Source organism: Sceloporus undulatus, chromosome 3 (assembly GCF_019175285.1).
Source record: "Sceloporus undulatus isolate JIND9_A2432 ecotype Alabama chromosome 3, SceUnd_v1.1, whole genome shotgun sequence".
Taxonomy (NCBI): domain Eukaryota; kingdom Metazoa; phylum Chordata; class Lepidosauria; order Squamata; family Phrynosomatidae; genus Sceloporus; species Sceloporus undulatus.
Genome location: NC_056524.1, coordinates 102,299,867 through 102,325,740, shown reverse-complemented (window position 1 = coordinate 102,325,740; position 25,874 = coordinate 102,299,867). Strand labels below are relative to the sequence as shown.

The window sequence follows — 25,874 nt, the reverse complement described above, 5'->3', positions numbered from 1 at the left end:
ACAAACTCCCTTGGGTGGATTAGGTGAGAGAGAGAGAGAGAGGAAAAAAACCTCAACAAGCAGCAGCTCAAAAGATTTTTTAGAAAGATTATTAATGTGCCAAACATATTTCAACCCGGGTCGATATTTAGCAGAATACATAGCCAAATCTGAGCTCCTTTTTTCTTCCTTCTCCCCATGTTTGTGTGTGCAGTGTGTATGTGTGCACATGTAACTTTCATGTAGTGCTCGCAAATCAGAAGCATCACTGGGTTGGTTTGCACCAGTTCACCAAAACTGGTTATTAAAATTTGTCAGGTTCACTGAACCACTTGTGGATAGAAAAAGCAAAATAGTTCATGTATCTCTCTGACCAACACAGCCTTTGATTCATTCCCAGCTCCCACTCTGGCAGCAGCAGCAGCATTAAGCCAAAAGCCTGCCTGGCCAGGTTCAACTCTGTTGCTATGGCACACACCACCAGAAAAGGCAAGAAAGGGTGTTGGATGCCACCTTGCAGGCAGGACAGCTGCCGTTGGGAAGGAAAGGAAGGCATGAAAGAAGAAAGGAGGGAAAGCAAAGGAGAATGACAGAAAAAGAGGGGAAGATTATCCAGAGTGTACCCAGCCCTGATATCTGCTTTCCCCTCTGCCCTCTCCCCTGACAAACACATACATTTTTCCAATTATGAATCATACAACAATTGAATTTTTTGGTTAGTATGTACAAATTTTGGCAAAAAAGAAGAAGAAGAAGAATGGAACAATTTTTTAATTATTTTGAATGACCATACTGTTGCAAATGCCATTTGAGTCCTAACCTGGGACTCTGCTTGCACTTGCAAATGCCTGCAGAAAGCTCTTTCTTCCTCCTTCCTTCTTATTTGGGTTCAAACTTGAGCCTTCTCCCAGTTCTACCCAACACTTAGACTAGGGACCAATGATTTTAGTAGCCATGGGCCACTTCCACTGATAACATGCATCCCACAATGTGCTGTCAGACAGGTATCTGGTCTTCAGCAGTTGTTTACAACTCAGCTATTAAATTCCTACAGCTATTACTACTCCTATTTTGTTTTGCTTATGAGTCAGTAGGAGCTTGTCCACAGTTAGAATAAGGACTCTGCAGTAGAAAATCTCTTTTCATGGTTCTAACAGGATCATCAGAGAGCCAGCATAGTGTGGTAGCTTGAGTGCTAGATTACAATTCCAGAAATCAGGGTTCGAATTTCCACCCAGCCATGGAAACCTACTGGGTGAGCTTATCACAATCTCTCAGCCTCAGAGGAAGGCAAAGACAAACCCCCTCTGAACAAATCTTGCCAAAAAACCTCATGACAGATTTGCCTTAGAGTCACCATAAGTCAAAAATGACTTGAATGCACAAAAGAACAACAGGTCCATGAACATCTTCCCGGCACAGTCTTTGTAAGCACATGTGAACCAAGGGCTGGCTTTGGAATCCTGTGTAGAAATGTAGTTGCTGGAATATCTGTACATAGGCTTGCCATATCCTGCCTGGGGGTGGGACTTTCCCGGTTTGGGGCGGGTCCACATGGTCCCGCCCCGGTTTGGCCCCGCCCCCGGGACACCCCCCTCCCAGCGAGGGCCTGGAGGCCTCTGGGGCTTGGGAGAAGCTCTCCCAGGCCCCACTGGAGGCCTTGGAAGCGGCTCTGCGATCGCGGAGCAGTCCTCCAAGGCCTCTGGGGCTTGGGAGAAGCTCTCCCCAGGCCCCTTTGGAGACCCTGGAAGAGGCTCTGCGGTCGGAGCTCCAGCTGTGGGGTCCTCCAAGGCCTCTCCAAAGGGGCCTGGGAGAGCTTCTCCCAAGCCCCAGAGGCAGAGGAGGAGGCCGCTTGCCACCGCGGCGATGGCCGTGATGACAGGCGGCCCCCACGCTCCTTCCCGAGGCTTGGGAGCAGCCCGAGGCTTCCTCCCAAGCCGGGAAGGAGAAGGAGGACAAGGTTCAAAAATGTGGGACCCTTTTTTTTTTAATTTCCTGGCCAGGAAATTAAAAAAAAAAAGTCCTACATTTTTAACCTTGTCCTACATTTGTCCCGGTTTGGAGGTCCTCAGCTATGGCAACCCTATCTGTACATAGCTTAGCTGAAAGGTACATTGGCTGTATATGTGACTCCCCCTCCCCCTATTTCAACAACCTTCCTGCTGACACTCTTCAGAGGCTGAAGCTATGTCATCACCTTTTATATCCAAGTAATGTACATTGCTTCAGGTATTTGGCAAATCAGAAGAGCTCAACACGCAAGCCACAATTCTGAAGCAAGAAGGTTTGTTGCACTTTGCAAACATAGCAGGAAATGAAGGCACTTAAAAAAACCCAAATATACCTGCATCTGGTCATTCAAAAGCACAAGTCACTGGCCTCTCCTACACTAGTCAAGCACACTTCCACACAAATTATCACAATTTGCAATTCATCACAATTTGCAATGTGTAACAAAATATGACATTTCTATACCGCTTATCAGTGCACTTAAGCACTCCCTAAGCAGTTTACAAAGTGTAAGCTAATTGCCTCCAACAATCTCAGTAATCACTTTAGCGACCTTGGAAGGACGCAAGCCTGAGTCAAGCTTCAGCCCTTTTGCTAGTATTGAACTCGCAACCTTATGGTTTGTGAATAAGTGGCTGACGTACAGACATTTAACCACTGCGCTACCAGAGGGAGGAATTGTGCAGTCCTCCAGATGCTGTTGAACCGCCACTAGCAGTCCTAGCCAATGTAGTAAATAGTGAAGAATGCTGGGAGTAAATCAGCAAGAACATTTACTGTATATACTCAACTATAAATCGAGAAATTTATGCCCCAAAATTGAACCTAAAATTCTGGATAGACTTATATAAAGGTCAATACACCAGTAGTGCTTAGAAAGGTCCTAAAGCAAGCATGCCTGATGGCCTAATCTCCATTTAACACCAGTTCTTTCCCCCTCCAGTCCATTTTGCAAGGTCTTGCTTCCTATCGGAAAAACTCCCCATTTAAAACCACTTGCTTCCTTTCTCAATCCAGTGTTAAAACCTGTCCTCCGGCACCTGGGAATCGGTTGGGAGAGGTCCAGAGAAGGAAGGACGGAAGTGGTATTTCCCCTTTTCCATCCTTCCTTACAGCCTCCTAAGTTTTACCCTCAAAATATCCATGGGTCATATCAAAATACAGGATTTTGACCCTGAAACCTTCCCTCAACTTATACAAGAGGTCAGCTTGTACATGAGTATATACGGTACCTAAAGACTCATCATCCAAAATTTCCCAGAAGAAGGGCTTGGTGTTTAAGAAGCAGAGCAGTGGTTCTGACAGAAGTGCACATGCCAAAGTTAAACATATGTTAAGCACTTAATAACTATTAATAATTAATAATATAATAAATAAATATTGACTTAATTTTTCTCCTCCAAAGGGAAACATCCATATTTATTATGATAAACCACTGCAGGTCACATAGAGTTCATAAAAGAAGAATTCTTGTGGTAAATTGTGCTCTTCTGATAAATTGTAAATTGTGAATACCTATGACAGCCAAAACGCAGTTCAGATTACTAAAACTTTGTAAATCATGAATCTGGGATTGTGAGGCAGAATCAAATTCTTTGAACACAGACATAGAATCAAAAAGCCTTGCTTGTAGTTAAATCAGTTTCCCATTCTAGATTAAGTAATTATCAGGGAAATAAAATGCATTTGTTAGCTAATATTATGTCTGCAATTTATGCATTTAACTGCTCAGTGTTATTAACTCGTGTTGTTATTATCAACATTTATTTTGGAAACACTTTTAATATGTGGCTAATCTGCATGCCCTCTGTCTTCAAGAACCAACAACACAGTTTGAAAGACTATGTAATGACTACGACTAATATAAATATGGACCGACACAGCTTTTCTTTATATTAAATTAAGATTAAGACAAATTAAGACAAAAGAACAAACATGCCTGTATATATTCATTTGGGTATGTACTAAACCTACCTGAGACAGCAAGTATAGTTTCCAGTATCATTCAATACAACTGGCCAAAATTGCAAATATGTCCCATTCATATTAATTCTTCTGTCTTCTTGAATTGCTGTTGACTTTCCTTCTTGTTCCCTATGCCAAGTTACAGTATATCCTTTATTTTCTTCGGCAGCAGGACAGCAATTTGAAAAATATTCCGTTTCCAGTACATAAATAGGTGAGCGTCGCTTGCAAAGCTTACCTTGAGAAAGTTTTTTAAATGCATATAAACATATAGTTAAAACCTTTCCAGAAGCTTGGAAAATAGTGCATTTTATTCTTAAAAACAAACCTGTCCTATTCCTAACTCAGGTTGTACTGTATCAGATCAATACAACTTTGGTAACCATTTGCCTTGCTATTCTCCTTTAGGCTGAAGATCTTAGGAATTGGACAGGATGTGCAAAATGGCAAGGGATGCCACCTCCTTGCTTGACTTTTTTACCTTCCTGCCAAATCTGCCATTATGGCACTATTGCTGTGATTATGGAGGCTATTAATGCCCTTTTAAATGAAACAGTCATCCCTTGTTTAGAAGGCACAGTAATAAGAATTTTATTAAACAACCCTTTTGGCTAAGGAGTTTTGACCAACTATATGTGAGTGTCTAGGTACATCTACACTGTTGAAATAATGCATTTTGACATCACTTTGAGTGCTGTAGCTCCATCCTATGGAATCCTGGGATTTGTAGTTTTATAGGGTCTTCAGCCTTTTCTGCCAAAGTGTGCTGGTGCCTCACAAAATTAAAATCCCCGCATTCTCTAGGATGAGCCATGGAATTTAAAATGGTGTCAAACTGCATTATTTCTACAGTGTAGATGCACCATGTGTCTGCCATACTTGGCTAAGGGGCTTGAAAAGGTAATGGCTCTGCAACTACAGACACATCTAGAATTATACCTAATCTCTGCATTCATTGTGATCAGGTTTTTCTGATGGAATATGGGACTAAAACTGTTCTATTAGCCTTGGTTGTTGACCTAGGCCACTGGGGCCACTGTGTTGCAGTGGTTCTTGATCCTTCCTATCATGTCAGATGCAAAAAGTAGATGCACTGTGCCATAAGGAGAAATCTGTGAAAGATTTGGAGTGAGGTGCCACATGGGACACTGTTCTTTATCAAGATCAAAGAAGGAGTCAAAACCACTGAATGCTGACAGGGTTGAATAATAGCCTGGATCAGGATGAAATTAAAATGCAACAAGATAGCTGTTCAACTTGTTTGTGCTGTCCTTGAATGGTCACGTTCACATAAATAGAGTGCTATGTTTCACTTTAACTGCCTTGGCAACATCCTATGAAGTTCTAGGTTTGCAGTTTAGTTAGAGGCATTCAGTGAGAGAACTGAATGTGTCTTGACTACTGAAATACAGTCCATATAGGCCAACTCTTCAGAGGAGTCTGTGAGCCTCAGCTGGAGCAACATGTAGCAGATAAAGTGCCAGTTGATTCATGATATTGAGATCATGTTACTCCAGTATCGAAAGTGGAATGTTGCCAATTGCTTTCTAGGCCCAGCTGAAGAAGTTGGTTTCAAACTCTGGCTTTGGACCTGGCTACCTAAAGGACGATCTGTTTCATATCTGCTAAAATTTTCAAGAAGATCTTCTTGAGAATTGCCCATGTTGTTCCCAGATTGTGGAATGCACTCAGAATTACAATCGTTTCCAACTCTTGTTACTTTTAAGAAGGGTCTCAAGACACATTTCTTCAAACTGGCCTTTTAAAATGCATTACTGATGACAGTCAATAAAGCAAATGTTTTCCTGAGCATTACTTCTTGAAAAGAAAATTTGAAACCAGAGGCAGAAATAACATGGAAAGAATAGAGCAAATTTCTATATCACAAAAAAGAAAAGAAAAGAAAAGCAGTTTATCATGTTTCAGCAGACATTTCATTCAAAGCTATTAATTTGTACATGTGAAATGAAACAAACACATCAGGTAAGCCTTGCATAAGTAAACAAAAAACATTTTGAAACTTCTAGAAGACTTTCTCCATGCATTTTTCCCTCTGATTTCCCTTTTGACTAAATTTATACATGCTAGGGCTAGCTCGTGAGTTAAACTTACCTACTCTCCCTGCTTCGCTCTGTTTTGCTGTTCATTAGTACTCAGTAAGGGAATATAGAGGCAGTTAATGTTTACCTTGCCTGTAAGATGCAGGCACACAGCTTCAACAGTATTGGTTAGAGCAGAATCTTCTTCTTTCCCAGCTGAAGCTTTTTATTGTACTTTTTACTGCTGAAACACTGCTGCAACCCAGTACCTGCATTTTTCCCACCTCCTCACTATTCTACCAATGCTGATGCTACTAAAAATGTCTAGCTAGGTAGAGAACAAGGAGGAAAAGGATGTGGATAGGTATAAAAAGACATTGTAAAAAGGAGCTTTGCAGTTTGTTACCTGATGTATGCCCATATTGTTAATTGCTTGCTTAATGTAGTGGTTGTAATTACAGTATTTTATTGTCTAATCTGCTTTTAATTTGTTTTTAACTACATTTTAATTCACTTTTAATCTGTCTTCTAAATATTGTTAGGTGCCTTAAGTGCTAAGATGGGGGGGTGCATTAATTCTCTGTTTTTAGCTTATTATACCTTGATTGACAAAGAAAACATTGAATTACTATACCTGGCCTGACAACGCCAAGGATCACCAATATCACAATGGTCAGCTTTTCAAAACACATTCTTAAATGAATGTATTTGTTCCTTCTCCTCTGGAAGAAAAAGTAGAAGCGAGAGGCTTTAAGTTTAAAAGACAGAGAAATAGAACATATAGCCTGTTTCAGGATATGAGTAAAATGAGAACTAAAACTGGAGATAAGACTTTTGATTGGAAAGTTAGCTTTACAGAAAAGAATATCTGCATAACCATGGTGGAAACTTGGGAGTTTCTTCTGGTGCAGATCAATGTTATATCATATTTTCATTTTAGACATGAGGCATAATTTTCTGTTTCTGTAGAAAGTTTGGATGATTCACCTTGCTGAATGATGTGATTATCATCACAATCTAGAAATATTTCTGCCCTGGTGACTCTTAAAACATTTGGGGAAAGTTCCATTTAAGTACCTCACAAAATGTCAACTCCCAGAACTGAGCAGGTGGAGCTATAGCAGTTAAAGTAATCAAATTGTTATCAGATATAATGACTGAATGAGGAATGCCAGATCATGACAAAAACATTTCTTAAAACTGGTTAATAGTGCTGAGCCTTCCACTTGGAAACAACTTGGTTATATAGTGCTTAGTAGTGAGTATCTTCCTGATTATGAACTAGTACAAATGACCAGGAGGTATTCAGGCTACTTCTGCATTGTAGAAATAATCCAGTTTGACACCATTTTAACTGCCATGGCTCAGTACTATGGAATTCTGGGATTTGTAGTTTTGTGAGCTATTTAGCCTTCACTGTCAAAGAGCTCTGGTGCCACAACAAACTACAAATCCCGGGATTCCATGGCATTGAGCCATGGCAGTTAAAGAAGCTTCAAACTGCATTGTCTCTGCCGTGCAGATTCAGACTTAGAAGTTATTCTGTCTTTTTGTGCCATGTGCAGAGGAAATGATGGGAAAAGTCAAAGAAGATAACAGTCAAAAGACAACAGAACCCTCTAAAATGCCAAAGATCAAGGTGAGGTTGACTTTACAATAAAAAACCTCACTGCTCAGAGGACCCCTGGGCACAGCACTACGAATGAGGTTATTTTGGGGACAGAATAAACTGGAAACCACTGTAGTGGTTTGAGCATTCGACTACGACTCTGGAGACCAGGCTTCAATTCTACACCTGAGCATTAAAAAAAAAAAAACACTGGATGACCTTGGGCAAGTCACACTCTCTCAGCCTTAACAGATGGCAGTGGCACCCCCTCTGAAGACAATTGCCAAGAAAATCCTATGATAGGTTTGCCTTGGGGTCGCCATAAGTCAAAAAATGAATTGGAGGCACACAACAACAACAACAACAACCTTCCCATGACTTGAACTCTAGCTAGAAAACAGTGTGCCAAAACAGGAACAGAGAGAGGTGACAAACACAGGCGGAGAACCACTGAGCCCTCTGGCCTGTGGCAGCTGAAGATTCCTGTGTCAATGGGTCACTGAACCAATGTCAAGTTTTATACCACTACTATTCCACTTTAACATGGTTCCATGTTATGTAATCTTGAGGTCTGTAGTTCACTGAACACTGGAACCTTCTGGCTGAGAATTCTAAATATCCTTCCCTAAACTGCACATCCCAGGATCCTGTGGTAGTTAATATGGAAGAAAAGCACTATAATTCTGTCCAGTGTGTCTGCCCATGGGAGGTGGGCAGACGGGGGAAGAAGCTTAACCTTTCACATGCTGGTTGAGGAATATGGTTAGCAGGTTTTGTGGCAGTAGGACTATTTGCGGGATAAGGCTGAGCATCTTGGACAACTCCTTTCAAGCTCGCACTGCAACTTGGCACAGAGGCCTACCCACTCACATGAATATGGAAGCCACCAGGGAAGTTTAACAATGCAGTCTCTTCAGTGCTGCAGCTCATGTCAGGTCTCACTCACTTCATATATGTGTGTGTGTGCCTGTAAGATCTCTTTTGAGAGCCAGCCTAGTGTAGTGGTTTGAGCCTTGGAAAAGGACTCTGGAGACCAGGGTTCGAATCCTAGCTTGGCTGTGTAAAACTCATTGGGTGACCCTGGGCAAGTCACACTCTCTCAGCCACAGAATATGGCCATGACAAATCCTCTCTGAAGAAACTTGTCAAGAAAATCCTGTGACAGGGTTGCCTTAGGGTCATCATAAGTTGTAAACGACTTGAAGTCACACAACAACAACAAATGCTATAGCTTCAATAATGATTTTTATTGCCATTACATATGCATCTATCACTATTGCTTTTCAAGTGATTTTTAAAAATTGCCACTATATATAAGCTATATATGCGTGTGCATATCTCAACATATGTTATACATATTGAAGCTGGAAGTGACCTGAAGGCACACAACAACAACAATGTATGCTATATCTGTTTTCAACAGGGATGTTTATTGCCACTATATATGCATTTACTGTATAACTATTGCCTATCAACAATGATTTTAAAAAATTGCCACTATATATATATATATATATATATATATATATATATATATATATATATATAATGTGTGTGTTTCAATATATACTGAAATCAGATAAGTCTTGAAGGCACACAGCAACAATAGATGCTATACCTATGTTTTCAATAGGGTTTTTTTTATTGCCGCTATATATGCATTTATCACAATTGCTTTGCAACAGTGATCTTTAAAAAAATTTCCACTATATATATGCTATGTGTGTGTGTGTTTCAATATGTGCTATATATATATATATATATATATAGAAGTTGGAAACGACTTGAAGGCACACAACAACAACAAGATTTCTTTCCAAACTGGCCTCTAAACTATAACCCTGAACCTGCCCTTGATAAGCTTTCCATAGGAAGATGCTCTTCTGCCAAAGGCCCAGGGACCTTCCCTGAGAGCCTTGAGGGCTTCAACCATTCAATGAAAGCAGTGCTCTCCAAACTGTGCTCTTTAAGGGTCTTTGGACTTCAGCTCCCAGCATCCCAGACTATTGGTCAACATGGCTAAGACTTCTGGGAGCTGAAGTTCAAAAGCTCTTAAAGGGCCCAGTTTGGGGACTGCTGAATTAAAGGTTAATGTTGCCTGGGAGGCTCAGGATGGGGAAGAGCATTGACTCACTGCAGATTTAATCCAGTTTGGCACCGCTTTAACTGCCCTGGCTCCAGGCTATGGATGCCTGGGATGATCTGTCGTTTGTGGGTGGCACCAGAGGAGGAGAAATAGAGCTCACAGTGCCAGGATCCCAGAGCATGGAGGCAGTTAAAGCGGTGTCCAACTGCATTCACTCTGCAGTGCAGATGCAGCCCTCGTGGGTCCTAAAAGGCCACGCTTTGGCAACAACAGCCCAGCGGAGCGAGTGTTGGGACTACTCTGGAGAGCAGGGTTCGAATCCCAATCAGCCCTTGGGCGAGTCACACTCTCTCAGCCTCAGGGGAAGGCAAGGGCAAAGCGCCTGCGAATAGATCTTGTAGCAAAACAAAGAAGGCACACAAACAGACACACAGACACGCTTCTTACCCAGGAGGAAAGCTCCGCTTAATGCTGCCAAAGAGCCTTATCCTGCCCTTGGCTCCCTTTTAAAGAGAGGAAGGAAGAAGAAGAGGAAGGAGTGTTTGGGGCTGCAAAGAAAGACCGCCTCCTGCTGCCTCTGTTTTTCATCCCAAGCAGCATCCAGTTCAGGTCAAGATCATGATCTGGATTAAAGACTGCTGCAGCCTTGGGTTGAAAACGAAAGCAGCTCCAGGCATGCTTTGAATCAAACAAACAAACAGATCCATGATTATGGTCTTTTTTAGTCTGGGAGAATTGAGCCAGTAAATATTTTTGTTACTGCGTTGTTGTTGTTGTGTGCCTTCATGTCCTTTCTGACTTCTGGCGATCCTAAGGTGATCCTATCATGGGGGAATTTTCTTCACAGGGTGTTTGCCTTTCCTTTCCTTTGAGGCTGAGAGAGTGTGACTTGCCCAAAGCCATCCAGTGGGTTTCTATGGCCCAGAGGAGATTCGAACCCTGCTCTCCCACAGCTCTAGTCCAACACTCAAACCACTATGCCATGCTGGCTGTGTCAGGAAAGACATGACTCACTAGAAAAGGCAATGATTAGTTAATATGGAAGGAAAGCACTTTTATGCTGCATCTGTATTTTTACTATTTCTATTGTAACATGCCTCAATCTGTAGAAAGAGGCGGGCTAAAAATAAATATTAATATTATGATGATGCTTAGCAAAGTTGGAGGCAGTAGGAAAAGAGATGGGGGGATAGCATTCCAGACAGATAGACTCCATCAGGGAAGCCTCTGACCTGAGTCTGCAAGATAGGGTTACCACAGATGCATCTACACTGCAGAAATAATGCAGTCTGACACCACTTTAAGTGCTGTGGTGCCATCCTATGGCATCCTGTGATTTGCAGTTTTACAAGGTCTTCAGCCGTCTCTGCCACAGAGGACTGGTGACACACAAAATTACAGATCCCAGGGTTCTATATGATGGAGTCATGGCAGTTAAAGTGGTGTCAAACTGCATTATTTCTATAGTGGCGATGTGCCCTCAGATGTAATACAGTTGCACCTTGCCTAATGTCCAAATCTGACATCGGCATGTAGCAAGGGCAGAGGCTCTGGAGACTGAACCACAGCTGATGCTGGAACCACTATATTAGTTGTTGTGTGTGTGTGTGTGTGTGTGTGTGTGTGTGTGTGTGTGTGTATATATATATATTATGTATAGACCACCTGTTACCCCAAAGTCTGGCCCTCTGAACCCCTCCTCTTTCTCAGTGTCAAGATCAGACTCTGAATAAACCCTTCATAGATAGGAGTGATGGTGGGTGATAGACCTTGTGTTTACAAGTGAGCAAAAATCCAAGAATACTTCCCTCTGGAAGAATACCCCATTGTCCAGAGACATTTGCACTGATTGTCGGACCATTCACAAGTTCTCTTCTCATTCTTCTCTCCTGGAAATTTTAGTTTAATCCCCCCCCCCCCCCCCCCCGCCCGCATATATTTTGACCTGTAAATATACCTACTCAGCCACTCCCAATTCAGTCTTGCTTGAGATGAGGCACAGTCTCTGTCAGTATATCTCTTGATTCCTCAGCATTGCTGGCTACTCCACGATCCACAGGCAGCTGGGAGCAATTTCACTTCACAATGTCCCCTGATTTGAGCCCCACTTCTGGAATTGGCACAGTATCACCCTCTGAAATCCCTTCAGTCACTATATGCTACCATCTTTTATAACATTTAGATCTTGGATGTGTGTGTGAATTAGGAGCTTATTGCTCACTTTTTAATACCAGGCCGGGACACCGGATGGAGGTAGGGATTATTGCTCTTTAAATCACTGCCAAACCACTGGCCGCCATTAGCCTGGGTCCCAGCCATGTTCCGCCAGCCTTATATTTGCCCCGTAAATACACCTACTTTTTAGAAATCGAAAAGCTTCCGACGTGTAAAAAGTGCTGTGGGAGCACAGCTTGGATCCAGGCTGATGGCGGCCGGTGATTCAGTGGCGATTGAGTGAGTGATAATCCCTGCCTCCATCCCACATCCCTGGGAGGCTGGAGCCAATTTAAAAAGGTGAGCGATAAGCTCCTAAGCGTCTTTGTGTGAATGGTGATTCCCCTTGATTCCCCTTACAAATATAACTACATTTGGACTTGCACTCTGGAGTTCTGTTTCTCAGCACTAGTATACACAGCCTTGATCCTTGCTTTGAGTTGCCTACGCCCTCTCCAATGCTGTAATGGAGCTAATAAAATTTCCCTATTAAATATTGATTGTGGGTACCTTCCCTGGATCCCTTGTAATTTGGGTAACATATTTGGGTACATTTCCATCTAATTTGAAACTAGCAATAGTTAAACCTCTTCTTAAGAAACCCTCCCTGGACCCCTTGATGAGAAATAATTATAGACCGGTCTCCCTGTTGCCATTCTTGGGTAAGGTGATCAAGAGAGCAGTTGCCTTCCAACTCCAAGCAGTTTTGGATGAAACCAATTATCTGGACCCATTTCAAAGCGGCTTCAGGGTGGGATACGGAGTTGAGTCTGCCATGGTTGCCTTAGTCGATGATCTCCGTATGGGTATTGACCGGGGAAGTGTGACCTTGTTGGTGCTCTTGGACACCATTGACCATGGTATCCTTCTGGAACACCTGAGGGATTTGGATATCAGGGGCACTGCGCTCCAGTGGTTCCGATCCTATCTCTCGGGCAGATTCCAGATGGTGCAGTTCAGGGACATTTGCTCCTCTAAGAGGGAGCTGACATCTGGCATCCCTCAGGAAGCCATCTTGTCCCCCACTTTGTTTAACATTTACATGAAACCGCTGGGAGAGATCATCCGGAGACATGGGGTGCGGAGTTATCAGTAAGCTGATGACACCCAAATATGTTTCTCTATGTCTCTGACTGATGCAGTGACTGAGGATGGCGTCTCTCCTCTGAATGCCTGTCTGGAGTCAGTAATGGGCTGGATGAGGGAAAACAAACTCAGACTGAATCCAGAGAAAACGGAAGTGCTTGTGATAGGTTCCTTGGGCCTAAGGAAGGAAATTTGTCAACCTGTCCTGGACGGGGTCACACCTCCCCTGAAGGACGGAGTTTGCAGTTTAGGAGTATGTCTGGATTCGTCCCTGCAGTTGACATCTCAAGTAGATGCGACAGCCAGAAGTGCTTGCTATCAACTTTGGTTGATACGCCAACTGCGACTCTACCTGAGCCAAAGGGACCTTGAAACAGTGGTACATCCTCTGGTAACCTCTCGTCTAGATTTCTGTAATGCGCTCTACATGGGGCTACCCTTGTACCAAGTCCGGAAGCTTCAGTTAGTACAAAATATGGCATCCAGATTGGTCACCGGTACATCTAGGTTCGACCATATAACACCTAAGTTCAAAGATCTTCACTGGCTGTCCATTCGCTTCCGGGCACAGTACAAGGTGTTGGTTATTATCTATAAAGCCCTATATGGCTTGGGCCCAAGTTACTTGAGAGATCACATCTCCCCATATAATCCACCCCACACACTCATCTGGCAAGAATCTATTGGAAACACCATCTTCCAAATATGTCTCCTCATCTCAAAAGACCTTCACAATAATGGCTCCAAGGTTGTGGAACAGCCTTCATGACGAGCTCTGCCTTACGACTCCCTTCAAACATTTAAAAAGAGACTTCAAACCGTACTCTTTCACCAAGCTTTCCCCCCCGATGAATGATAATTGATATGCCCTATCTGACAATGATATTCTGCCCTTGCCCCTGGATGTTTGATGGTTTGATAAATTATTGATGTTACATTTTACTGTTTAGTGTTTTATAAGATTGTTGTATGTATTTTGATTTTAGTAGCCTGTAACCCCACTTCGATCCATTGGAAGAGGTGGGGAAACACAAATAAATTATTATTATTATTATTATTATTATTATTATTATTATTGCCTCAGATTCTTAAAATCCACATTTCCTCTTTCCTCCTCACCTAGACCACAGATTCTAGGATGTCCCCCATTACAGGTCTGCTATTGGACCATTTTCAACCTACACATGTAGACATGTGTGTTTAATCACCTTTTAACCTTTTGTTGGGTGGGGAGTGCTAACCTGGGGACCTCTGTAGCAGTTAATAATAATACCATTCAGTAGGAACCATCAGATGATAAAAATGAAAATTTAATTGCTGGATTAAAGCTATTCTTTGTCTCACTGGCTAGCCAAATCCTCCAAGTGGTTATAGATGTAATGTCAAGCTGATCTTTGTTCCTGTTGTTTAGAATTCACAGGCATATTTCTCTAGTATATGGAAGCTCTGTCTAACTGCTATGTAAAATAATGATTAAATGTTTATGGGAATATTTGGGGTGAACACAGCCCACAAAGAACTTGAGAAATTTGAAAATGCATAAAGAAGAAACTGAAAAAAAACATTGACTTGCCTTCCTGTAAACGACATGGGAATATTGGTACTAAAAATAAAGCTAGACTCACAGGAAACCACCAGAGAGTTTTCCGATAAAAAAGATGCTTGGGGCTGTTGTTAGACCATGTTTCAATTTATGTTCAGAAAGATGTGGTGGGTGGGTAGGGTGTTACTGGATCTTAAAGTGTGAATATAAGATGACTGAAAGATGTGGTAGATCTAGAATGTGTTAATGTTGTAAACATGGACAAGAGTGTGATATGAAATAACAGTGTTTATCTTGTTCTTCCATCATCAAATATCATTGAAAACTAAGTAAAAACAAAGCAAATGAAAAATAAATTAAACAGTGTAACTGTTAACATTACCAAGTTCTGAACACCATCCATATTACAGTTTGGCTATATGACAGTCTATAGGAACATATGATTTTTTCCCCCATATGTCCAACAAGATTAAAAATCTTTAAACATGAAGTAGTTGCAATAAGCAATTGCAAAAGACAGCATGTTATCTGCACTTTAAATTTTCAGCTGGAAGATTAATTTTTATATGTACACCTTTTCTATGGGCTGAGGGAAAAATCACCTTCTGAAGCAGCCCAAGAGAGTCAGTATAGCATAGTGATTTGACTACTGGACTAAGAATCTGGAGTCTTTTCCAGGCAACAAAAATACCAAAAGTATTTTTCCTGCATGGCAGGGGTTTGGACTGGATGACCCCTGTGATCTCTTCCAATTCTATGAAAAGTGAACCTCTCAGAAGAGAGCATGCTCACCCATTGGATGTGAGCAGTATATATACTGTACTAGCAATGCTAGCTTTTCAACATAAGCAGTCTTTTTCTTGCTAAGATTGCCCCCTTCTGGCTAAAACTAACTGCATTTTTTCTTTTTTCTTTTTTTTACAAAAAACACCACCATTCTGTAAACACTGGGCTCAGCCAGACAAGTGATTTGTACCAAATTTTATTGTACTATTTAATGCTTCTCCTTGGTGCTTCTTGCCACTTACCCCTCCAAATACTTTCCTAAAATCTAAAGAAACTTCAATAAAAATACATCATGCTTTGGTCCACTTGTGGGCAACTTGCTCATGTTGTGGGAATGAAACATTAGATATGAGTGTCCTAACCTCTTACATCCCCGAGATAGGTTTTCAGGTTCTTGCAGTTCTCACACAGTCTCCTGTTTCTCCTGAATAGTTCCTTTCTAAAAACAAAAATTAAAATTCTATGATGTTATGTTGTTGTTTTTGTTGTTGTGTGCCTCCAAGTCATTTCTGACTTGCGGTGACCATAAAGTGGACTTATCATGGGGTTTTCTTGGCAAGTTTCTTCAGATGGGGTTTGCCATTGCCATCCTATGAAATGAGAAGTGTGACTTGCCAAAGGTGACCCAGTAGGTTTCCATGGCCAGCTGGGATTTGAACAGTGGTCTCCAGAGTCATAGTCCAGTGCTCAAACCACTACACCACACTGGCTCTCAATGATATTATAGCACTAAATTAAAGTTTAATCATGGTGACTGGAATGAAAAAATAGGAAACAGAGCAGAATCAACTATTGTAGTAAAACCAGGCCTAAGATCAAGAAATAAGGCAGGAAACTGACTGAATGTTGTGAGGCCAACAGTTTGTTTATTGCAAACACATTCTTCAAGCAACCCAAAAAGTGACTGCATACATGGATAACACTGGATGGCCAGTATAAAAATCAAATGAACTACAAAATTTGAATCAGTATGTAGAGAGAACTTGTAGCATCTTTGAGACTAACTGAAAGAATGAAATTGGCAGCACGAGCTTTTGTAGACTTCAGTCTACTTCCTCGGATGCATTTGATGGAGTGGAAGCCAGGCAGAAGCAGAAGATGAAGTAGCTCCATTCTCTCTGCGAAAATTAGATTTGCACCATTAAGCCTAATTGAGCAGGAACCAGAAGAATGCTAGATTGAAGCTAGAGACAATGGAGATTTTCATACGGTAATTTTTGACCAAGTTGTGCACGGGATGGGATCAAGTCAGAACGGGTAAGAATGGGTGATATCACACATAAAATTGCTGCTATGCTGCCACCCAACCACTGCCCATCCCCAAGCCATGCTCTGCTGGCTGTTTTTGGTGATATGGAAAGCCAAAATTGCCAGAAGTGCAGTTGGGGAATGAGCAAGGGACAGGTGGCTGCACAACAGCAACTTTGTGTGTGATATCACCCACTCTGATCCAATTCTGGCTTGATCCTGTCCCGTGCATGGCTTGGGCAAAGATGGCTGTGTAGTAATCTCTTTAAGGGGGGGAATGCAGAAAGACACTATCTGTAACCAAAAAGAAAGAGAAGCCTCAATGGATGACAGATGAAACTCTTCAAGCAGTCAAGGCCAAAAGAGGAGCAAAAGTGAAAGGTGACCGAAATAGAGATGAGCTCTGAATGCTAACGTTCAACAACGTCTGTGCAGGGATAAAGAAAACTACAGTACTATAATTCTATAATAAATATAAGGTCACATTCTGAGGGATATGACAGAATCATAGAATCACAGAATCTTAGAGCTGGAAGGAGCTGCAAGGGGAGCAGAGTAATTGACTTCAATGTGCACAAATTCCTTTTTGGATAGTGCTTTATGATCCCCTGGTTCTGGGAAGCAGTTATTGACTTTTATGTGCACAAGATCTTATTTTGGACAGTGCTTTGTGATCTTCCATTTCTTGGGAACAGTTATTGGCTTCCATGTGCACAAGTTCCTATTTTGGACAATGCGATGTGATACCCTGCTTCTGGGAAGCAGAGTTATTGACTTCCATGTACACAAATCCTCTTCTGAGGAGCAGAGTTCAATCTGCTCCAGCTGCAGAGTGGATGGACAGTAACAGGCAGACCCAGCTTTTACTTTGCATTGGCTCCTGTCACTCCACTGTCACTCAGCTGCTCAGACCACCTCGTCCCTGGAGTGGAATGACCAAGGAGCCATTGGTAACAGGAGCCAAGGCAAAGACTGGGTGGCTGGCTGGTTGGACCTGTGAGTTGTTGTCGTTCTATCTACTCTAGCTACAAAATAGCAGGAAGGAGCCAAAGAAATGTTGTATGTATGTATGTATGTATGTATTTGGTATTTAAATCTTGAGTTAAGTCTTGGGGAGGGGGTTCACAGCAACAAAACAGAACTACTCCAACTGCTCGAGACAATGCAACATTATTTGCACACATGGCTGGAATGCCCAATAGCAAATAAATTTTGGTCCTCTATTACAGATCTTTTCTCCCAAATTCCAAAACAAAACATAAAATTCTGCCTAGTCCTTCTCATACTCTCAGCATTTCGGGTGAGAATAAACCACTGAAACACAAAGAACATACTGCCTTCTTGATAGCTATTCCCAGATTGGAAATTCCTAGGAAGTGGAAGACAGGTGATTTTACTTTTTAAAAAATGGTGGAAGAAGCTATGCGATGCATGGCTGATGGAAAGTTTTGCTGATAATGTTAGACAATCAAAGCGATGTGTGAACCAACTGCTATTTCATAAAGAATGATTCCCCCTAATAGAACACATCAATAATTGCTCACAATGTGTGAAACCTCTATCACAGCAGTCAGGATTTTGGAAAGATGTCTTGACAGATGTCCCAACAATAAAAACACCACAATAACTTTAGATGCTTTATTGTTAATTCATTAATATGTGTACTGTTTGCTAACAAAATCACATTCATGTTTTGTTATTTTGTGTTCCCTTTGTTAAACTTATTGTTATACATTGTTTGAAAAACTTAAAAAAAAGGGGGGGGGAGAACCACTGGTATAGATCACAAAAAGCTATGGATCACTCTTAAAAGAAATGAGTTGCCTCAGTATTTGATTATCCTGATGCACAAGCTGTACTCAGGACAAGGGCCTACTCTTAGGACAGAATACAGAGAAACAAAATGAATTCTAATTGGCAAGGAGACCAGGCAAGAATGCATTTTATTACTCTGTTTAACTTGTATGCAAAAATATATGTCAAGCAGGATTTTATTCAGAGGAAGGAGGTGTCAAAATTGGAGGAACAATCTAAGAGAGTGGTTCCCAAATTTTAGCCCTCCAGATGTTTTGAAGCCCAAGCCAGCTTGGCCAACAATCCGAAATTCAAAAAAAAAATACCAAAAAAATTAAATGGTAATTCAACAATTATATCGAAAACATTCATTTAAAACAGTTTTCAAAAGGCAGTTAAAATATAATAATGATTTTAAAAATCAAGTACAACTCATCCCAATTAAAAGACCATCTGCAAGAGACAGTTAACATTGAAAGGCCAGGGTAGAATAGAAAGATCTTCACCTGCCAGCAGAAAGGAAACAGAGAGGGAGCCAACTTAGCTTCCACCTGGGAGCAATCTGTTATTGCTATGTTTGTATCCTCAGGGCAAGATTAACTCCCTTCCCCTCTACTCCAGTGCCTCATTTCACACAGAGTGAGCGCATATGTATGGTAATGTAATCTTTATTTCCCAAGGAAATAAACATAGGACTACAACCATTACAATTTACCACTTAGGCACTGTAGAGTTTTATTTTATTTTTTAAATCAGTAGCAACCCAGCACAAAAGGAGTGGGTTACTCTACTTGGAAAGGTCAACCCCTATAGGAATACATTACACTAGTCAACCACGATGACTTTAAGTGAAGAACAGTTGCGAATATTTTCTTCCTCCCCCACCTTCCTAAACTTGTAGCTTCAATCTAAATTGACTTCTGCATAGGCTCCCTTTCTGTACCTGAACTTAAAATGGCTTGGCAAAGGGATATCCCTTAGAGGCCATCTGAGGGCAAAAAGAAATTTTGATTTATTTATTTTTTCTGGGACCAAGTGAGATCTCAAACTTCAAAGCGGATAATATGGGTCCCATAGCCCTCAGCACTTGTCCATTCCTGGTATAGCCAACTTGATCTCTCTGAAGATAAGAATCCTTTCAGGCTCTGGAGAGACATTTAAAAAACATTTTAAAAGGCATGGTAAGAGGAAAGAAGAAATATAGGATGGGGGGGGGAGTCCCAAAAATAGGGAGCTGTGAAAAATTTACACACCTAATTCAGCTGTCATTATTTGTGTGATGACTCGTTAATGTGTTTGGTAAAAAAAAAGCTGGCCTATTGGGTTGCAACAAAATATTTCAGAATAGAGTGGGAAAGAAGAGGAAATGCCCCATGTTTGTCAAATCCTTATTTGGATCTCTTTTTAAAAAGAAAGTGGGACATTCTACTTGCTTTTGCATTTGCCTTGTCTAGAAGAGCCCATCAGGTCACAGCTTTTGTTCAAATGGTATCTGGGAGGAAGAGAACACAATTCTTTCAGACAAAAAAGAACACACAGTGCTTTTTACAAATTAATATATGCAGAGCTCATTGTAGTAGGCTTGCGCCTTGGTGGCATTTGATATTCCACATGTTTCCAGAATGCAAAGCTTGTTGAAGTTGGATGAGCCATGTAGTTTGCTTTCCATTTTATAGTTCCTCGCTGATGAATGAGATGTCTGAGAGACTCCTGAAGCTGGGCATATTCTCCAATTCTCTCCATTTCCAATAGAATGACTTTCACATCATTTTGGATTAGAGCATTGTAAAATGCAATCTGGTGCTCGTACATAAAACATTCACTCTTGGCCAGGCATTCTGTAAGGAGGATTATCAGTCTCCTGCTCTTTTGTATTCTCCTTTCAATTGCATTAATAGCATCTGTCAATATGTAAAGAAATTAATGGAGATGAGGGCAAGAAAACTTTTGCATAAGACACTTGCCAGTATTGAGAGCAAAGCTTAAAGAGTGATTTTTAAGGTGCTGTAGGCTATGTTTCAGAGGAAGGAACTGGCATAACCACCTCTGAATGTTTCTTGTCTAAGAAAATCCTATGAAATTCATGGGGTTGTCATAAGTTGGCATGCAGCTTGAAAGCACATACACTGGCACACCAAAGCTATCTATAACATTAGCAGTACAGTAGTAGGATAATGCTCTGGAATTCAGAGTGATGGGTGGCTTCCACATTATATGCATTCATCTTTAAAACAACTTCCCAGGCTCCAAAGAGTGGATAACATTTGTCCCACAATATTTCTTTCCATCTGGCTTCCTACAACAGATTCATGCTGACTTGGAAATTCTCAAGACTCCTATCAGGTTGGCCACATAACTCTCTGAGTTTGGCTCTAACCTCGTATTGTGTGCCATGAATCAGGCCTGCTCACCCACCCCACCTGCTTTATGTAGCAAGAGAATCTTGTACAATGGAGGTTGGCAGAGACCAGGCTCGGATTTTGATTTTGATTTTTTTAAAGCAGGCATCATGAGGATTTTGATAATTTATATATGCAGGCTAACGTGCATATATGTCATGGTAGAAACGTGATGCCTTTCACATGCTATTGCCCCTCACATTATGAATATGCAAACTGATGTATTTATTACATCCATTTGAAAAGAAAAGGTTTCATTGTCTGTTGGGTTGTCTTCAGCCAAGGTTACCAATACATACAATGTGATTTAAAGCAGCTGACCCAGGGAGCACATTCAACACACCATTTTCCTACTTTGGCAAAAATATATGGAGCATCATTAACACCAGCAGGACTAAGGACTAAGTCACACACATCTGCCTGGTTTATATACATTAGATATTTATTTTCAATTATTAAAATATTTCTGTCCCACCCATTACCATTCAGCCCCAGGGCAGCATGCTATTTAAATAATTTAAGGCCATTTTAAATAGAAACAACATAATAATTCAAATAGAGTGAAAATGTATTACTACCCCGCCAGTCTAAAATAGAGGGAAAAGCTAAAACAGCTAAGAGCGTGTGCATATATACACTTAGCAAGTGACAGAATCAAGCCCCAAAGACTTTAATAAAAAGACAGATTTTAACTTGGGCTGCATCTACACTGCAGACTTAATACAATTTAATGGCTTTAACTGCCATAGCTCAAAGCTATGGAATTCTGGGATCTGTAGTTTTGTGGGTTATTTAGCGTTCTCTGTCAGAGAGCTCTGGTGCCACAACAAACTATAAATCCTAGGATTCCATAGGATGGAGCCATGATGGAGTCAAACTGGATTAATTCTGGTTTAATTAATTTAGGCAGTGTCTGCCTAAAAGAGGCCAACATTGGCACCAACCAGGCCTCCAAGGGAGAGCATTCTATAAATCTGCCCTGCACACTCGGGGCCAGGACTAGACTGGCAGGTGTTTTCCAGAGGACATTTTCATCTGATGCCTCCAGACTGTGGAATGACCTGCTAGAAGACATATGACAGCTGGAATCACCAGACACATTTAAAATATTGAAGACACAACTCTTCCAGCAGGCCGACCCAGTCAATTTTAAAACATGACTTTTTAATTAGTATATTTTAAAGAGTGTCCCCATATGAGTATACTGCAGTGGTTTTATAGTATTGTATTTTAACTGTTGCCTTTATGTGTTCTCTTTTTAATTGATTTATTTTAATATGCTGTCCCTTTATGATGCACTCTTGCCATTAGTGGCATACAGAGGAAGCCTCACCAGAAGGTTTCAGTTCTCAGACAGGTATGCAGAGGTAGACATGCTCCTTCAAGTGTCAAGGTCCCAAGCCATTTAGGACCTAGGGTCGCATCACCAGCACATATATAAAGGTCTTTTCACACAGAAGGTAGCAGGTAGCACATCAGTTGTGGCTGGCCCTTTTCTCTTATTTCCAAGATGTTTTTCCCCAGTCCATTTCCAGTAGCAGAGACGACTTAGCTAGAGGGAGGGATCAGTCTTAATTCAACTGAATGGAGTGGGTGAAGACGGACAAGGGGGTAGCTCACAGTTTGCAGACTTCTTTCCATGGGAAGAGAAGTCTCCCAGCTTTATATAAAGCTTAATCTTCTCTGCTAACCTCAATTCGATGTGCAGTCTTTATGTGTTGAAGTCAGGGATGGGAAGCATACAGCCCTCCAGATGTTGTGGAACTGTAACTCTTAGCATTCTTCACCATTAGCCATGTTGCTGATGAGACTAACACCAGCTGGAGGACCAGATGATCCCTACCCCTGAGTTAAGCTTTCTTAAATGTTTATATTCTTAACTTTAATTTTCCTGCCTCAGAATATTTTTTTTAAAAATGCATTTAGTAAGCAATAAGGGTTTTCTTTTTTGTTGCTTAAAATGCTACCATATTGAATGTGAATGGTAGGGTTAGTACTTAGAGATAAAGGCTAATGTACTCCTTGTATTTCCTGAACCAAAGAAAATGCCAACATCTCTCCTCCCACTTACACACTGGGCCAACCTCCATCTAACCAGAGCATATGATTTCTACTTCTCAACATACAGGTTGGCAGAGAAATAGCATAGGACTTTTGATTTTATTTACTCATCTCAGTATACTACAAGGGCCTGGTGGAAACACAACAGATTTGTTGGGATAATTTTTGTCTTAACCTTCCTGCCCACCATAGATCCCAATTTCTTTCGGTCTGCAAAAAGATCACCAAGCAAGCAGCTGAATCTTAGAGCCATTTGTTTACAGCTCTCTGGATGACAATGCCACAGATTGCATGCCTTGCCAGTATGATACTGTATAAAATCTGAAGTAAAATGTGAACCTGAAGAACTAAGTTGTTCTAGTGTATAAGAACTTTATCATACGGGGAAAAGTGGAAGTTTAAACTGGACAGAACCAGGGGTTATCCAGGGTATTAGGCACAATTTTGCAATTGCTTTTCAGACGATGCTGCATGAAAACCGCTTAAAATCCAAGTAGAAAGTGACATGAACCAAGGAATAGGCATTTTAGGGAAAATACTGTGTTTTCATTTCCATTTGATTCACGAATTCACTTTCATTGCACAATTGCTACTGTCTGATAACCATCTGGGGGATTCTCCCATTGTTCCCTTTGTTATGCCGCGAGGGAGGCAGCCTTTTCTTAAAGGGGCAGCAGGCACACACAACACAGACACACACAGAAATGGCTTGCTTCTCTCCCTCCTTCCCTCCTTCACATGGCTCTCTGTGTGTGAATGTGTCTCCTCCTTAAGCCTTTCCTATTAGCCATTAGTGAGGACAGGCAGGGACGCTTTATAAAGAAAACTATGTAAATAAAATCATTTATTTCTCTCTGAGACTTCAGGTGACACAACTACTGCTTCTGTGAGCATGTGCAAAACACTTATTTCCAAGCCATCAATGGGATTTTCCCACATTTTTCTGAAAAACAAATGCATTTTTGACCCACTCTGCCACAATAATAATGTGCTTTTAATATGTTATGCTCTGTGTATGATAATCAATTGTACATTTATGTTCTTTTCCAGGAGGCCAGCACTTTAACCATTTTTGGGATGCAAGCACATAGGTCCCCATGTGATAAAGTCCTAAGAGTTAAAGCTGAAAGGTCTGTAGGCAACTCTTACTTTGTATGTCAACAACACAGATGTGCATAAAATGTGTGTGCGCCATTCAAACATGTCTAGTCTGGTACAAAATGCAATTTGCAGTGGCCTCAGGTATGCTTTTCCACCACAAACTGTACTGTTTACAAATTGGAGACGTGTATTGACTGGCCGTAATTGAGGCTGGAATCTGGATAGATGAGATCAGAATGGCATCTTAAAATACTTTTTTTCCTCCACTTCCCCCCAACCCTTTACTGCAGAACATGGATTTAGCAGCTTACCTTCTCCAGGCAACACATCTCTCCCGTAAATACACAATTTATATCCACATTTGTTTTCTAGAACCTCTGGTAGAATCTGATGAACAAAAGAGCTCACAAAATTATTTTCGAATATGCCATTGACATGATTTGTGGGATAGATAACATATGCATCATATATTTTTCCATCTGTGAGATAAAATGAGAAAGAGGCTCAAAGCTAGAACATGAATGGGGAGAAAGCTGTTAGTACAAGTCAGAAAGGCAATCTTGGCATTGTCAGATTAATTACTTTATTGTAGATCATTGTGAATTTACCCGTGAACCATTTTCTGTTATGCGGCATGCTTCTTACTCAGTAGATTTTGAAAAGAATGTATTAAAATGAAACACAACTCAGGACGATTTTTGGTGGAGTTGTCATTATTCAGGTTTTTCAAGAAAAGGAAAGTTACATAGACCGGTGGTTCTCAAACTTTTTACTCTTGTCACTCCCTTTACTTCTACATGCAGATGTCATGCACTACCACCCAGGTCAACATAGTACATGAATAAAAATATTTTGTGTGTTTAGCATACATATTTATTTGCACATTCATGTCTATCCATATTTTAGCATTTTATAAGGAAATAACACTGTTCAAATTAAAACAGATTTATTTAAATAAATTCAATATTTAACTAAACACATGTGTAAATTTTGCACATTGAAAAAGTTTGGGAGAAGGAGGAGGAGGATCAGAGCAGGGTCTCCTAGTCTTGTGCCTCCCTTGAGGAACTTTTGCACCCAACCTCCATGGGGGTCCCCCATCCTACCATTTGAGAACCACTAGCATAGACCATTCACTGAAGTTGTCGAAATAGTTAGAAGTTCAAGATTATGGTAATCAGTAAAGGTTTTTTTTAAAAACCTGAGCGTGAAAACAATGGCTTCATCTGCACTATAGAAACAGTGCAGTTTGACACTGCTTTAACTGCCATGGCTCGATGCTATGGAATTTGGAAATTTGTAGCTTTATTAACTATTTAGCTCTGGTACCACAACAAACTACAAATCCCAGGTTTCCAAAGCATTGAGTCATGGCAGTTAATACAGGGTCAGCCTGCATTATTGTTGCAGTGCAGATGCAGCCATCATCTTTAATCTGTCCACTCAGCATGCTATAGAGTAAATTGCAGGGTAAGAAATGAGAAGGTATTGTAAACATATAAACATACAAGGTTTTGTCTATATTTATCTCTGGTTGCCACTTTATGAACTAGGAAGAACTAGAATCATTTCACACACCGGCTTGACTTTTCTTTAGGCTCAGAATACTCTTGACCTCATGTCTTCCTGCCCACCAGTAGGTGGGCATCTCATAGGCAACTGCTTAGACATTGTGTGAACAAAATTCTAGACTAGACAGAAGATGGCAATGGAAAACTTCTTCTGAAGAAACTTGCCAAGAAAACCCTGTAATAGGTTTATCTTAGGATTACTATAAGGTGGTAATGACTTGAAGGCACATAACAACAACAAACTCTTGACCCCATGTCTTCCTCCCCACCAGATGGTGGGCATCCCATAGGCAACTGCTTGGACATTGTGTTAAAACTCTGGACCAGATAGGCCTTTTGTCTGAGTTTTTCTCATGTTTTCATACTTTTATCACTTTGTGCAC

At 41.0% G+C, this 25,874-nt stretch overlaps 2 protein-coding genes across 3 annotated transcripts in view; both read right to left on the bottom strand.

Annotated features, from left to right (window-relative positions):
- Window positions 1-10,198, bottom strand: part of IL18R1 (interleukin 18 receptor 1) — a 28,080-nt gene extending 17,882 nt beyond the window's left edge. For both annotated transcript variants that reach the window (XM_042461150.1, XM_042461149.1), the window contains exons 1-3: window positions 10,136-10,198; window positions 6,628-6,715; window positions 3,964-4,192 (exon numbers count right to left, since the gene is read on the bottom strand). In XM_042461150.1, the coding sequence (XP_042317084.1) occupies window positions 3,964-4,192; window positions 6,628-6,685 (287 nt within the window). In that variant the 5' untranslated portion in view covers window positions 6,686-6,715; window positions 10,136-10,198. The remainder of the gene's footprint in view (window positions 1-3,963; window positions 4,193-6,627; window positions 6,716-10,135) is intronic.
- An 8,015-nt stretch (window positions 10,199-18,213) lies between these two features.
- The window catches only part of IL1RL1 (interleukin 1 receptor like 1), a 57,602-nt gene continuing 49,941 nt past the window's right edge, over window positions 18,214-25,874 (bottom strand). Inside the window, exons 7-8 of the mRNA XM_042458411.1 lie at window positions 24,232-24,399; window positions 18,214-20,260 (exon numbers count right to left, since the gene is read on the bottom strand). Of these exons, the coding sequence (XP_042314345.1) occupies window positions 19,905-20,260; window positions 24,232-24,399 (524 nt within the window). The 3' untranslated portion in view covers window positions 18,214-19,904. The remainder of the gene's footprint in view (window positions 20,261-24,231; window positions 24,400-25,874) is intronic.